The sequence below is a fragment of the Moschus berezovskii genome, chromosome 5, assembly GCF_049115385.1.
Source record: "Moschus berezovskii isolate FMDL1 chromosome 5, NW_MosBer_1.0, whole genome shotgun sequence".
NCBI classification, from domain to species: Eukaryota; Metazoa; Chordata; class Mammalia; order Artiodactyla; family Moschidae; genus Moschus; species Moschus berezovskii.
In genome coordinates, this window is record NC_142464.1 from 105,050,115 (window position 1) to 105,066,468 (window position 16,354).

The 16,354-nt window shown below is 37.7% G+C and overlaps 1 protein-coding gene across 1 annotated transcript in view; it reads left to right on the forward strand.

Moving 5' to 3' along the window:
- CFAP299 (cilia and flagella associated protein 299) overlaps positions 1–16,354 on the forward strand; it is a 724,858-nt gene that overhangs the window by 606,253 nt on the left and 102,251 nt on the right. The window contains exon 4 of the mRNA XM_088836097.1: positions 10,800–10,942. Coding sequence (XP_088692223.1) covers positions 10,800–10,942 — 143 coding nt within the window. The remainder of the gene's footprint in view (positions 1–10,799; positions 10,943–16,354) is intronic.

Consider the following 16,354-nt stretch of genomic DNA (forward strand, 5'->3'; position numbering starts at 1 on the left):
AAAAAAACAATGTCTGACACTGTTTCCACTGTTTTTCCATCTATTTCCCATGAAGTGATGGGACCAGATGCCATGATCTTTGTTTTCTGAATGTTGAGCTTCAAGCCAACCTTTTCACTCTCCTCTTTCACTTTCATCAAGAGGCTTTTGAGTTCCTCTTCACTTTCTGCCATAAGGGTGGTGTCATCTGCATATCTGAGGTTATTGATATTTCTCCCAGCAATCTTGAGTCCAGCTTGTGCTTCTTCCAGCCCAGCGTTCCTCATGATGTACTCTGCATATAAGTTAAATAAGCAAGGTGACAATATACAACCTTGACGTACTCCTTTTCCTATTTGGAACCAGTCTGTTGTTCCGTGTCCAGTTCTAACTGTTGCTTCCTGACCTGCATACAGGTTTCTCAAGAGGCAGGTCAGGTGGTCTGGCATTCCCATCTCTTTCAGAATGTTCCACAGTTTATTGTGATCGACACAGTCAAAGGCTTTGGCATAGTCAATGAAGCAGAAATAGATGTATTTCTGAAACTCTCTTGCTTTCTCCATGATCCAGCGGATGTTGGCAATTTGATCTCTGGTGCCTCTGCCTTTTCTAAAACCTGCTTGAACATCTGGGAGTTCACGGTTTACATACTGCTGAAGCCTGGCTTGGAGAATTTTGAGCATGACTTTACTAGCGTGTGAGATGAGTGCAATTGTCTGGTAGTTTGAGCATTCTTTGGCATTGCCTTTCTTTGGGATTGGAATGAAGACTGACCTCTTCCAGTCCTGTGGCCACTGCTGAGTTTTCCAAATCTGCTGGCATATTGAGTGCAGCACTTTCACAGCATCATCTTTCAAGACTTGAAATAGCTCAACTGGAATTCCATCACCTCCACTAGCTTTGTTTGTCGTGATGCTTTCTAAGGCCCACTTGACTTCACATTCCAAGATGTCTGGCTCTAGGTCAGTGATCACGTTATTGTGACTATCTTGGTCGTGAAGATCTTTTTTGTACAGTTCTTCTGTGTATTCCTGCCACCTCTTCTTAATATCTTCTGCTTCTGTTAGGTCCATACCATTTCTGTCCTTTATCGAGCCCATCTTTGCATGAAATGTTCCCTTGGAATCTCTAATTTTCTTGAAGAGGTCTCTTGTTTTTCCTATTCTGTTATTTTCCTCTCTTTCTTTGCATTGATTACTGAGGAAGGCTTTCTTATCTCTCCTTGCTATTCTTTGGAACTCTGCATTCAGATGCTTATATCTTTCCTTTTCTCCTTTGCTTTTTGCCTCTCTTCTTTTTACAGCTATTTGTAAGGCCTCCTCAGACAGCCATTTCGCTCTTTTGCATTTCTTTTCCATGGGGATGGTCTTGGTCCCTGTCTCCTGTACAATGTCACGAACCTCAGTCCAGAGTTCATCAGGCACTCTATCAATCAGATCTAGTCCCTTAAATCTATTTCTCACTTCCACTGTATAATCATAAGGGATTTGATTGAGGTCATATCTGAATGGTCTAGTGGTTTTCCCTACTTTCTTCAATTTAAGTCTGAACTTCACAATAAGGAGTTCATGATCTGAGGTTATTAGAGGGTACTAAATCTTAAAAACGATAGCTAACTTACTAAGTCACAGAGTAAATAGATGGCAGGGCCAGCATTTGGATCCAGGTTTTGTGTGTCTATGCCCAGTGGTTGGGATTCATGGAAGTAAGTGTATAAGGGTATATGCCCCTCTGTAGCTGAATGTCCTTAGGGAGATTCCTCAAACTCTAGGTTCTTGAGGTCCTACATTTATAAAACGAGGATATTAATGCTATCTAACCTTTATATATATGTGTGTGTATGTGTGTGTGTATTTTAGAGAATTAAATACAGTGATAAATATGAAGCTAATATTTTGCTCAGAACATAGTGTTTTATTAGTAAATGATAGTATTAATGGTATCAGTAATTAGTATTGACTTTATATATATATATTATATATATATATACATTTTAGGAGGCATACATACATTTTGTAAATGAACACATTAAATTAATTAATCAAAAGTATCATTTAACTTTATTCTAATTCTCTAATTACCTCTCACCTCTTCTGTTTCACTAATTTTTTCTGTTACCCTATCCTGTGCTTTTTAATGGTATGTTTGAAAGCTAAATGTCATTTCCTGACTATTACCAATTATTGTAACTCAATAGTTTTGGCTTCCCTGATAGCTTAGTTGATAAAGAATCTGCCTGCAATGCAGGAGATCCTGGTTCGATCCCTGGGTTGGGAAGATCCCCTGGAGAAGGGATAGGCTACCCACTCCAATATTCTTGGGCTTCCCTCGTGGCTCAGCTGGTAAGGAATCTGCCTGCAATGTGAGAGACCTGGGTTCAATCCCTGGGTTGGGAAGATGCCCTGGAGAAGGGAACACCTACCCACCCCAGTATTCTGGCCTGGAGGATTCCATGGGCTGTATAGTCCATAGGGTGGCAAAGAGTGGGACGTGGCTGAGTGACTTTCATTTTAAATAGTTCTAATCAGAGTTTTAAAATAATTCATAAAGCAAGCTGTTCATTTGGAAGGTTTTTCATTTCACCATTTTTAGAATTTTACTATAAAGTTTTTAAATATACCTTTACACATATGTACTCATACTTGGAAAGACATGAATAAAGTAATTTTTATTTTCTCTGTACAGATTTTTGTGAAAATAGCTTCTTGCAATTATTTTTCTAGGTTTAAAATCATAGAAATTTTAATGGAACATTTAGTTTTTGAAGATAAAAAAAATCATAGATACAATGATCACAAGAATTTCTATTAGGAAAGAAACCATATCTGCATGTTGCTTACAAATTGGTTGAATAGGGCTAAAGGTATGGGTCTGACAACACCTAAATGTGAACTTCATGCAAGACAAAAGGAAAAGATTATTCTGTTTCTCTGTAAAGTAGAAAGACAAACAGGAAGAAGAGAGAGGTTGCAAGAAGGCTTAACCACAATATCATATTAACTCCAGGTGTACCACATAGTAATTCAATATTTTTATGTATTATACTCCATACAAAGATATAATATGACATTGACTGTCTTCCCTTTGCTGTATATTACATCCTTGTAATGTATTTATTTTATACCTAGAGGCTTATGCTTCTTAATCCTCTCCATCTATTTTGTCCCTGCTAGTAACCACTAGTTTATTCTCTGTATCTGTGAGTCTGTTTCTGGTTTTTGTTATATTTGTTAATTTTTTAGATTTCACATATAAATGAAAACATACAGACTCAATCAACTATAGTTCAATAAAAAGAAAGAGGAGGCTTAACTAGTTAAACGTTTAGGTCCAAGCAGGATTTTGGATTCTTGTTTGTCATGGCTTGTTTTGTTATTTTGGGGGATGTTCAGTCTGGTTTGGTGTAGAGACTTGCTGAATTTTACAGGAACCTGATTAAGGGCACAAGACTTATGAATATAGAGAGGCATTAAGAGTTTGAACAATCCACCCAAAGACACACAGTGAACATGGAGGGAATCACACACTTATACCCAGTTTGACCTTACTTGAAGTTGTCTAGTTTCAAAAACCCCCCAAATCTCAGAACTCACAAAAATCACAGAGCAGGCTCTTAATTCTCAAAAGCTGGAAAAGTAAGATTTCAAATTTATTTAGATTTCTATGGATAGAGGGCCTTTTAAAAAACTCTTTATCTTGTATTAAGGGCTTCCTTGGTGGTTCAGACAGTAGAGAATCTGCCTGCAATATGGGAGACCTGGGTTCGATCCCTGGGTTGGAAAGATCCCCTGGAGGAGGACATGGCAACCCTCTCCAGTATTCTTGCCTGGAGAATCCCCATGGACAGAGAAACCTGGTGGGCTACAGTCCATAGGGTCACAAAGAGTTGGACACAACTGAGCAACTCAGCACAGCACATAGCTAATTAAAAATGTAATAGTTTCAGGTGAACAGTGAAGGGATTCAGCCACACATATACATGTATCCATTCTCCCCCAAACTCCCTTCCCATTCAGCTGCCATATAACTTTCAGCAGAGTTCCCTGTGCTATACAGTAGGTCCTTGTGGGTTATCCATTTTAAATATAGCAGTGTGTACGTATCCATCTCAAATTCCCTAACTATCCATTCTCCTCCTCCCCCTGTCAACCACAGTATGTTTTCTAAGTCTGTGAGTCTCTTTCTGTTTTGTAAGTAAATTTATTTGTATCATTTCTCTTTAGATCCATATATAAGGGGTTCACACAATATTTCTCCTCTGGATAGAGAGCTTTAATGCACATGGGAGGAATATATATATATATATATATATACATATATATACACAACAAAAATATATTAACATATATATATATATAACAAAATGATACATATTTTGCTTATTGTTGCGCGTGTCCAACTAAGTTGGACTTAGTTGCTCAGTCATGTCCAACTCTTTGGAACCCCATGGACTATAGCCCACCAGGGTCCTCTGTCCATGAGGATTCTCCAGGCAAGAATACTGGAGTGGGTTGACATGTCCTCCTCCAGGGGATTTTCCCAACCCAGAGATTGAACCTAGGTCTCCCATATTGCCAGCATTTTAGACAATCAGTCACTTTACTCATAAGAACTTTAAAGACTAAAGATGTTTAGGTACATGACTAAGTTAAAAGTTAAACAACCAAGTTTATATTTTAATACTTTATAATCTTTATTCTATAATATTTATGTGTTTATTCCCTTTGATCTAGAACTTAATGATAGATATAAGTTTACTACAATGCTCATTTGTGTCCAACTCTTGTAACCCACTAAGCTCCTCTGTCTATGGGATTTCCCAAGCAAGAATACTGGAGTGAGTTGTCATTTCCTCCTTAACTCATGTATTTCTTTTTTCTGATTTTTTTTTAATTTATTTATTTTAATTGGAGGCTAATTACTTTACATTATTGTATTGGTTTTGCCATACATTGACATGAATCTGTCCCAGGTGTACATGTGTTCCCCATCTTGAACCCCCATTCCACCTCCCTCCCCATCCCATCCCTCTGGGTCATCCCAGTGCACCAGCCCCGAGCATCCTGTCTCATGCATTGAACCTGGACTGGCGATTCATTTCACAGATGATAATATACATGTTTCAATGCCATTCTCCCAAATCAACTCACCCTCGCCCTCTCCCACAGAGTCCAAAAGACTCTTCTATACATCTGTGTCTCTTTTGCTGTCTCATATACAGGGTTATCATTATCATCTTTCTAAATTCCATATATATGAGTTAATATACTGTATTGGTGTTTTTCTTTCTGGCTTACTTCACTCCGTATAATAGGCTCCAGTTTCATCCACCTCATTAGAACTGATTCAAATGTATTCTTTTTAATGGTTGAGTAATACTCCATTGTGTATATGTACCACAGCTTTCTTATCCATTCATCTGAACATGGACATCTAGGTTGCTTCCATGTCCTGGCTATTATAAACAGTGCTGCGATGAACATTAGAGTACACGTGTCTGTTTCAATTCTGGTTTCCTCAGTGTGTATGCCCAGCAGTGGGATTGCTGGGTCATATGGCAGTTCTAGTTCCAGTTTTTTAAGGAATCTCCACACTGTTCTCCACAGTGGCTGTACTAGTTTGCATTCCCACCAACAGTGTGAAAGGGTTCCCTTTCTCCATACCCTCTCCAGCATTTATTGCTTGTAGACGTTTGGATAGCAGCCATTCAGACTGGCGTGAAATGGTACCTCATTGTGGTTTTGATTTGCATTTCTCTGATAATGAGTGATGGTGAGCATCGTTTCATGTGTGTGTTAGCCAACTGTATGTCTTCTCTGGAGAAATGTCTGTTTAGTTCTTTGGCCCATTTTTTGATTGGGTCGTTTATTTTTCTGGAATTGAGCTGCAGGAGCTGCTTGTATGTTTTGGAGATTAATTCTTTGTCAGTTGCTTCATTTGCTATTATTTTTTCCCATTCTGAAGGCTGTTTTTTCACCTTGCTTATAGTTTCTTTTGCTGTGCAGAAGCTTTTAATTTTAATTAGGTCCCATTTGTTTATTTTTGCTTTTATTTCCAGTATTCTGGGAGGTGGGTCATGGAGGATCCTGCTGTGATTTATCTCGAAGTGTATTTTGCCTATGTTATCCTCTGGGAGTTTTATAGTTTCTGGTCTTACATTTAGATCTTTAATCCATTTAGAGTTTATTTTTGTGTATGGTGTTAGGGAGTGTTCTAGTTTCATTCTTTTACAAGTGGTTGACCAGTTTTCCCAGCACCACTTGTTAAAGAGATTGTCTTTTCTCCATTGAATATTCTTGCCTCCTTTGTCAAAGATAAGGTGTCCATAGGTGCGTGGATTTATCTCTGGGCTTTATATTTTGTTCCATTGATCTATATTTCTGTCTTTATGCCAGTACCTACTGTCTTGATGACTGTGGCTTTGAAGTAGAGCCTGAAGTGCGGCAGGTTGATTCCCCCAGTTCCATTCTTGTTTCTCCAGATTGCTTTGGCTATTTGAGGTTTTTTGTATTTCCATACAAATTGTGAAATTATTTGTTCTAGCTTGCATTGAACCTATAAATTACTTTGGGTAATATATTCATTTTCACAATATTTATTCTCCCAATCAGTGAACACGGTATATTTCTCCATCTATTAGTGTCCTCTCTGATTTCTTTCACCAGTGTTTTATAGTTTTCTATATATAGGTATTTTGTTTTTTTAGGTAGATATATTCCTATTTTATTCTTTTCATTGCAATGGTGAATGGAATTGTTTCCTTAATTTCTCTTTCTATTTTCTCATTATTAGTGTATAAGAATGTAAGGGATATCTGTGTGTTGATTTTATATCCTGCAACTTTACTATATTCATTGATTAGCTCTAGTAATTTTCTGGAAGAGTCTTTAGGGTTTTCTGTGTAGAGGATTGTCATCTGCAAACAGTGAGAGTTTTACTTTTTCTTTTCCAGTTTAGATTCCTTTCATGTCTTTTTCTTCTCTGATTGCTGTAGCCAAAACTTCCAAAACTATGTTGAATAGTAGTGGTGAGAGTGGGCACCCTTGTCTTGTTCCTGACTTTAGGGGAAACTCTTTCAATTTTTCACCGTTGAGGATAATGTTTGCTGTGGGTTTGTCATATATAGCTTTTATTATGTTGAGGAATGTTCCTTCTATTACCGCCTTCTGGAGGGTTTTTATCATAAATGGATGTTGAATTTTGTCAAAAGCTTTCTCTGCATCTATTGAGATAATCATATGCTTTTTTTTTTTCACTTTGTTAATGTGGTGTATTACATTGATTGATTTGCGGATATTGAAGAATCCTTGCATCCCTGGGATAAAGTCCACTTGGTCGTGATGTATGATCTTTTTAATGTGTTGTTGGATTCTGATTGCTAGAATTTTGTTAAGGATTTTTGCATCTATGTTCATCAGTGATATTGGCCTGTAGTTCTCTTCTTTTGTGGCATCTTTGTCAGGTTTTGGTATTAGGGTGATGGTGGGCTCATAAAATGAGTTTGGAAGTTTACCTTCCTCTGCAATTTCTCGAAGAGTTTGAGTAGGATAGGTGTTAGCTCTTCTCTAAATTTTTGGTAGAATTCAGCTGTGAAGCTGTCTGGACCTGGGCTTTTGTCTGCTGGAAGATTTCTGATTACAGTTTCAATTTCTGTGCTTGTGATGGGTCTATTAAGATTTTCTATTAACTTATGTATTAATGTATGTTACAAGTTAGTTTTTAGAATTTATCCAGAACTCGTATTTATTTTCAGCAGAAAAGTCAGTAATAGTATCTGCTATGCTATTCTGCTGGAAAAATGTCTGGTCCATCTCTTATTTTACTTGCTTGAACTCCAAAATCACTGAGGACAATGACTGCAGGCATGAAATTAAAAAATGCTTGCTCCTTGGGAGAAAAGTTACGACCAACCTAGACAGCATATTGATGCTCTCGAACTGTGGTGCTGGAGAAGACTCTTTTTATTTATTTAATTTATTTATTGTAATTAGAGGCTAATTACTTTATATTATTGTATTATTCTCTTGAGAACCCCTTGGACAGCAAAGAAATCAAACCAGTCCACCCTAAAGGAAATCAATCCTGAATATTCATTGGAAGGATTAATGCTGAAGTTCCAATACTTTGACCAACCTGATGTGAAGAGCTTACTCACTGGAAAAGACCCTGATGCTAGGAAAGATTGAGAGCAGGAGGAGAAGTGGGCAGCAGAGGATGAGATGATTGAATGGCATCACCAACTCAATGGACAGGAGCTTGAGCAAACTCTGGGAGACAGTGAAGGACAGGAAAGCCTGGTGTGCTGCAGTCCATGGGTTACAGAGAGTCAGACACAACTTAGCAATTGAATAACGAATCTCTCATTTTGAAAGACAGACAAAAACAGAGTGAAACAGAAGAGCTTTTTGTTGTTGTTATTGTTGATAGAGTTCCATTTCGAAAGTAGAGGACTTTTCTGGGCCTTTTTTCCATCTCCATGTCCCTGCATGACTTGCTAACATCAGGAGCTGCCATGATGGAATAAAGATTATAAGTACCTTTCAAATAGCATATGAAATATTAATAGCCCATGGTGCCATTTAAGTTCAGATAGCAACACTAGTTATTGCTTTAGTAGTGTGAGAGTTTTAGGAAGTCTCTTTGAGTTACTAACCACTTGGGTTTTATGTTGTATAAACTAAAAGCTAAGTGACTAAAAGCATGGAAAAATCTACATAAATTTAACTGAGAGTTATGTAGGGGTAATGAGAGGGACTAAGGATTGAGTCTATCTAATTTGACCACAGGAATAGTAATGAATGTTTGTTCATCCTGTCATTTCTGAGGGAAACATCACTAATCCAGCACAATATTCCTTCCTCTTGTGCTAAGAAAGGGCCTCAGGATTCTTCTTAGCACAGTATTCTCAGTACCCAATACCATACCAGAGTAGGCTGAAAGGCAAAATATCAGCAGAGTAACAAATAATTGTAAATTATATCTCTGTTCTTCCATTTTTAAGTTGGCATGTTGTTAACAACATATTTTCATAAGTGTAGCAGGGAAAATAATTATTTCAATTTTCTAACTTCACACTTTTGGAAACTCTGCTATCTAAGGTAACCTCTGTAAGCGCTCCCTATAATTGACTATACAAAGACCCAACAAGTAACCATTCAGTAATTGCTCAAGAGGAAAAGGAAGCCTTGTTTACAGATTCCTCCAAATATAGAACTTTGCCATGAAACTCTACACTTTGATGTAGATTTGGAAATGAATACATTATGAGCTTTTCCAATTACATTTAGAGTTTTGTTTTGTTTTGTTTTTCTCCCCACCCCTTGCCCCCACCAGAGAACTTGAGATCGATGTGTTTTGGTTTGACAGAGAAAAGACTACACTTCTCTCATTTCCATTATCTTGCTCCCTCTTTAGGGCCTTTCTATCAACTGTTCCCTTTGATTTATAGGCTCCTATTCTAGATCTCTACGTGGCTTACCTCTTCTCAGCCTTCAAGTCTTGGCATAAAGATCTTCTCAAGGTCTTTTCTGATCACTCTACCTTAAGTAGCCTTTAACACTATGAACTTCTCTAGCCAATCATCTTCTTTATTTTCTTTATGACACTTATCACTCACTGTAAGCATTGCTTTCTTTTCATGTCTATTGTCTACTTCTGCTTACCTCAACATAAGTTCCAAGAGATCAGACCTTCACTGTTTTGTTTATCACTGTATCCGTGGCACATTCAACAATGTCTAACATGTTGTAGTCACTCAATGATATTTGTGAAGGAATTAAGGTAAAGGAGAAATATGTACTTTCTGTACATTTTTGATCTATGGAATTAATTTTGTAAAAAGATTTCAATTTTTGACTTATAATAAAGAGGAGAGACCCCACTTCTATTTTTGTAACAGAAAATATATAGGTGCTCAAATGGAAAAAGAATGTAGTGATTATTTTCTTCTAATCAGAAGGACAGACACATGAGCCTGGGCTTAATCTGAGTTTTTCAACTTATTAGCTGTATAAGGAACTCAACTTCTTTGTTTCTCAATTTTTAAATTAACAAAATGATGACAAAGAAAAGACAATACGATTGGAAGAAGACATTACAAACACTTAAAATAATGTCTGTTGTTAGGAATAAATTAATATATTAAATAAATTAATAAATATATTACAAAAACTGAAAATAATGTACTGCTGCTGCTGCTGCTAAGTCACTTCAGTCGTGTCCGACTCTGTGTGACCCCATAGATGGCAGTCCACCAGGCTCCCCCGTCCCTGGGATTCTCCAGGCAAGACAAACACTTAAAATAATGTCAGTCCTTAGGAATACTTCTAGAGTTATTTATTGAAGTTGTTATATATAATTACTATAAGTTAATTTATGTTAGTTGCTCAGTCATGTCCAACTCTTTGCAATCCCATGGACTGTAGCCTGCCAAGCTCCTCTGTCTGTGAAATCTCCAGTCAAGAATACTGGAGTGGCTAGCCATGCCCTTCTCCATGGGATCTTCCCAACCCAGAGATCAAACTTGGCTCTCCCCCATTGCAGGCAGATTCTCTACTGTCTGAGCCACAAGGGAAGCCCTCAATTGCTGTAAATGAATATTATATGCATATTTAGTTAACTTCTCATGAATTTCTTCACTGTCAGGAGAAAGTAATAATACCTACCTTATAGGCTCAATGTAAGGATGAAATGTAAAGCCCTTAGAATAAGCTATAACACGTATCATTCAATAACTGTAGATTTTATTATCATGTAAAATTTACTCAAATGACTTTCATTCACTTGCTCTTTCTCCATTCTCTGTTTTTCTGTGTTACTAGTCTGTGATTTTTATTCGTGACAAAAATTCTCATGGGCAGGAGGTGTCAGGATACATTGACTATGCCCACAGGCTGAAGACGGAAGATTTCGAAGTCTACTTTAGTGGAAAGAAACGACTTCTTCCAAGACCCACAGATATGAGGTAAAGTGTAACACATTTCTCACACCCTAAATAAGAGAACAAGCTTCTCAAGAGTAAAGATAAAGGTTATTTATATTCGGGAATTCCAATGTATATATAATAGGAATATAGTAATAGTGGTTGGAATAAAAAAGTAAATTTTAAAATGGGGACTGAACATAGATGCATATTTTCCACTAACAGGCCAATGACGGGAACTCTTCAGAGATGAGATAAGCAAATTCTCAGTGTCATTCCTTTTAAATGATAAATGGAACCTAAAAATTGCTAATCTCACAAGGATCTTGCACCACTTGGACTTTGCCTGTCTAGAAGCCTCAAGAGCAGTCCAGGGAATACATTTTTCTCTCACTTTTTTTTTTTTTTTTTGGTCACCAACCAAAGTCCAGACCTCTGAGTAGCTCACACTCCATTATTTTCTCTACTGACCTATTTGGATATTTCTTCTACTCATGGTTATTTTTACTAACCCCTTCCCTTTCTTCCAATGTCCTCATCCCATGACATAGGATCCACTCAACAGAGTCAATCCATGTACAAATCCTGACGCTTCTCCCACCTTCTGAGTAGCTCTCAAGCTAAACTTTTGTTCTACACCTCTCACTTATGCTAGAACACAAAAGTTGTAGCAGCGTTCTGCTTCATCTCTTCACTGCTGTATCCAGATTATGTTTTGACCCTTATAACAACACTCTTCCTCTGACATCTCTGCCATCCTTCTTGTTGTCATCTAGACTTCCTAACCCATCACCAATTCACAGACATACTCGTTTCCCTATCCAACCTTGATGCAGAGAAAAATCATTTAATTTACCTCTTGCAATAATCCCTGCTGCCCATGACATTTTTGTGCTTTGATTATATCTATCCTGCGAACCCTCAGGTTGACTGAGCCAGTCATCCTCTTGTCTGCAAGATCCCTGGGCAATGTTGAAGGAGATTTTAAGGTATTTCAGAAAGGTGTGGATGGCTGCTACCAATAATTTATGGTCTCCAAAGTCAGCCAGGCCCTTTGTGACCCTCAGCCATCCATCTATATTTTTTTTCTCAGTTCTTAATTTCACCATTCTCCCCACCGCCCCCAAATAACCTGAAGTTTCATCACTTTCTCAAAACCATTGTTCTCAACTCTGACCCTGACTCCTCTCCACATATGATTTGCCTCACATGTCACAGAGAACATTGGATCTAAACGTAGAAACCACTGCCTAATCTGGCTCTCTCTCAACCCAAATCAGCTTCCTCATTAGCAGGTACCCCGCTTAGAGTGTTCTTCTGATTATTCCCAGTCACAGTTCCATTCGGGCCCCTACTGGCTGCTGGGCTCACCATCTACATGCAAAACACGTCCATCCCTGACTGTCAGAACATCGCCATGCCATCTTTCCCTCAGCCAACCTCTCAGAGGTTCAGTCTGCTGCAAACTTGTACACATTTCCCCAACACAGCAAGGCTTAGGATTTCCCAAGAACCATGAGGGAATGTGTGCCCTAAGAGTGACTCAGGGTTTTCTGGAGACTTTTCTGAAATAAAATGTCTGACCACAAGTACTTGTAGTTGATTTTATTTTTTAATATATTTATCTATTTGGCTGCATCAGGTCTTTGCTGAAGGATGCAGGATCGTCACTGCGTCACGTGGCTCTTTTTGTTGCAGCCCACAGACTCTCTAGTTGTGGCATGTGGGTTCACTAGTAGTGGCCCATGGGCTTCGTTGCTCCACAGCTTGTGGGATCTTAGTTCCCTGACCAAGAATTGAACCCACATTTTCTGCATTGCAAGGCAGGTTCTTAACCACTGGAACACCAAGGAAGAAAATTGTTTGTTTTTTTAAAGAAAATCAATAGTTTATTTTTATTAAGTGAAATACATGCATTTATTCTCACCACATTTTCCCAGATGCAGAAAAAAAAGAACTCCTTGACTTGGTTAGAGCTAATTTATTCAACTTTTTTTTTTAATCCTTTCACCCCTCTTTCCAGTGAAGCCATGCTTCACCTATTATTCTCTTTTTTTCATACTTTCTCATACTGACTCTATCAGCTGGCTCCTTCACCTCAACTCTAGACATGCTGAAGCTATTTCTATGTTAAAGAAATCCTTTTTGATTCCAACTGTTGACCTACCTCTCTTACAGTTCCAGTTAAACTCTTCAAAATAACAAGTATCTTCAATTCTCACTTCTCATGGAGGTAATAACCCACTGTTATTAGCCCTCTGCCACTATTATTCAAATGAAACAACTCCTGTGAAAATTATGAGTCACTGCCAATTTCAAACTTCTATGTACTATTTTCAGTTCTCATACTATTTAACTTCTCTACATTATTTGATTACTGTTGCTTAATCAGTTTGCTGATTAATTCTTTCTTCTCAAATCTATTCAAATACTCTAACATTTTATATTGAATCCTCCCCTTGTTTACTTCATGCATGAAGGTAATCACCAGAGCTCATTCTTGGACTTCTTTCATACCACGTGTGTGATTTGATCATTTTTCTGGAGTGGAGTTATCTTTGAAACTAGAAAAGATCTCTTTATTTAAGATTTAATTATCCTGCTACTCACTTGAGAACCTTCTGAATATCACAGTTCAGTTCAGTTGCTCAGTCGTGTCCGACTCTTTGTGATCCCATGGACTTCAGCATGGCAGTCTTCCTTGTCCATCATCAACTTGTGGTGCTTACTCAAACTCATGTCCATCACATTGGTGATGCCATCCAACCATCTCACACTCTGTCGTCCTTTCTGCTCCTGCCTTTAATCTTTCCCATCAACAGGGTCTTTTCCTAAGAGGCAGTTCTTTGAAATACTAAAGTATTGGAGTTTCAACTTCAGCATCAGTCCTTCCAATGAATATTCAGGACTGATTTCCTTTAGGATGTACTGGTTGGATCTCCTTGCAGTCCAAGGGATTCTCAAGAGTCTTCTCCAACACCACAATTCAAAAGCATCAATTCTTCAGCGCTCAGCTTTCTTTATAGTCCAACTCTCACATCCATACATGACCACTGGAAAAACCATAGCTTTGACCAGATGGACCTTTGTTGGCAAAGTGATGGCTCTAATTTTTAATATGCTGTCTAGGTTGGTCATAGCTTTTCTACCAAGGAGTAAGGGTCTTTTAATTTCTTGGCTGCAGTCACCATCTGCAGTGATTTTGGAACCCCCCAAAATAAAGTCTGTCACTGTTTCCACTGTTTCCCCATTTATTTGCAATGAGGTGATGGGACCAGATTGCATGATCTTAGTTTTCTGAATGTTGAGGTTTAAGCCGACTTTTTCACTCTCCTCTTTTACCCTCATCAAGAGGCTCTTTAGTTCTTCTTCACTTTCTGCCATAAGGATGGTTTCATCTGCATATCTGAGGCTATTGATATTTCTCCCAGCAATCTTGATTCCAATTTGTGCTTCATCCAATCCAATATTTCTCATGATGTACTCTGCATATAAGTTAAACAAGCAGAGTGACAATATACAGCCTTGACATACTCCTTTCCCAATTTGGAATTTCTCTGTTGTTCCATGTCCAGTTCTAACTGTTGCTTCTTGACCTGCATACAGCTTTCTCAGGAGGGAGATCAGGTGGTCTGGTATTCCCATCTGTTGAAGAATTTTCCACAGTTTGTTGTGATCCACACAGTCAAAGGCTTTGGCATAGTCAACAGAACAGAAATAGATGTTTTTCTGAAACTCTCTTGCTTTTTCAATGATCCATTGGATGTTTGCAATTTGATCTCTGGTTCCTCTACGTTTTCTAAATCCAGTTTGAACATCTGGAAGTTCACAGTTCACGTACTGTTGACATCCTGACATTATACCTAAGAAAATAATTCCCTAACATGTCTAATACATAGTTAGTCCTTATTCATATTCATGGAATGTCTTACGGTTATCTTTTCATAACTGATTTGATTAAATCAAACTCCAAACAATACTGTGTTATTATTTTACTTTATGACTGTCCCTCTCTGTTTTATCTTTTATGCTGTTGATTTTTTTGGAGAATATAGTCTATTTGTCCAAGAAATTTCTTATATTCTAAATGTAACCTATAACTCTTGTGCTGTATTTTGCTATACACTCACTCTATCCTATTTCCTGTCAACTGGCTTGATGAAATTCAGTTTCAACTTTATCAAGTAAGATTTTAAAAAAATGAATGAAGCTCTGTGAGCTTCATCAGTGAGTTCAGATCGTGTCAGTCTGATAACTCCATTAGAAAGTTTCCATGCAGTCTTTCCCAGTAGTTTTAGCACAATAATGAAGGCTACCTCAATGTTTTAAATAAGGATTTTATAATGATGATTTTCTATCTTTCATTATGCATTTTTACCTAGGATTCTTCCACAAAGAATATCTTTTTTCTCATAGTTTATTTGATTGCCCTGAAACAGAATTCAATTCATGCAAAAAGACAAAAATAAACACTTTATTATTTTCCTAAGTTTATAAAAAAATGCAAAACCAAAAGCACATAAGAGAATGCAGATAATGCCAAATTATGTTCAAAGTGGTCATGCTACTGTATATCCACCAAAAATATTATATAGATTCTTTCATTAACCCTCATCTTCACTGACACATGACATTGACAGACTTTATTTTTCCACTGTACTAGGCTTTAAATGATAACTCACACTGGTCTTACTTTTTATTTCTGTGATTACTAGTCAGAATGGGCATCTTTTATTGACAACTCAGATTTCCTTTCTGTGAAATATCTGTTAAGACTTTTCCTCATTTTTCTCTTGGTTATTTGCTTTTCCTTTTCTTGTAAATTGTAGGAGTTCCTTTTATTTTTTAAACATTGATTAATCCTTTGCCTCTTATATATATTGAAAATATATAGTCTTCTAGTGTGTGATTCTTTCACTTCCTTTACAGGAACTTTTGACAGAAGTCAGAAGTTTTGATAGATTAGTTCATTTTTTAAATCTTTTCCTCAGAGGGTTGAAGTTTTTGTGTTTTATTTAACAAATCCGTACCTTTCTGGAAGTCATAAAGATATTGTCCTATTAAAGTATTGTGATTTGGCTTTTTAAATTTTATATCTTTAACCTACCAGAATTTGGTACTGAAGACTCTTGAGAGTCCCTTGGACTGCAAGGAGATCCAACCAGTCCATTCTAAAGGAGATCAGTCCTGGGTGTTCATTGGAAGGACTGATGCTAAAGCTGAAACTCCAATACTTTGGCCACCTCATGAGAAGAGTTGACTCACTGGAAAAGACTCTGATGCTGGGAGGGATTGGGGGCAGGAGGAGAAGGGGACGACCGAGAATGAGATGGCTGGATGGCATCACCGACTCTGTGGACATGAGTTTGAGTGAACTCCGGGAGTTGGTGATGGACAGGGAGGCCTGGAGTGCTGTGATTCATGGGGTCACAAAGAGTCGGACACGACTGAGCG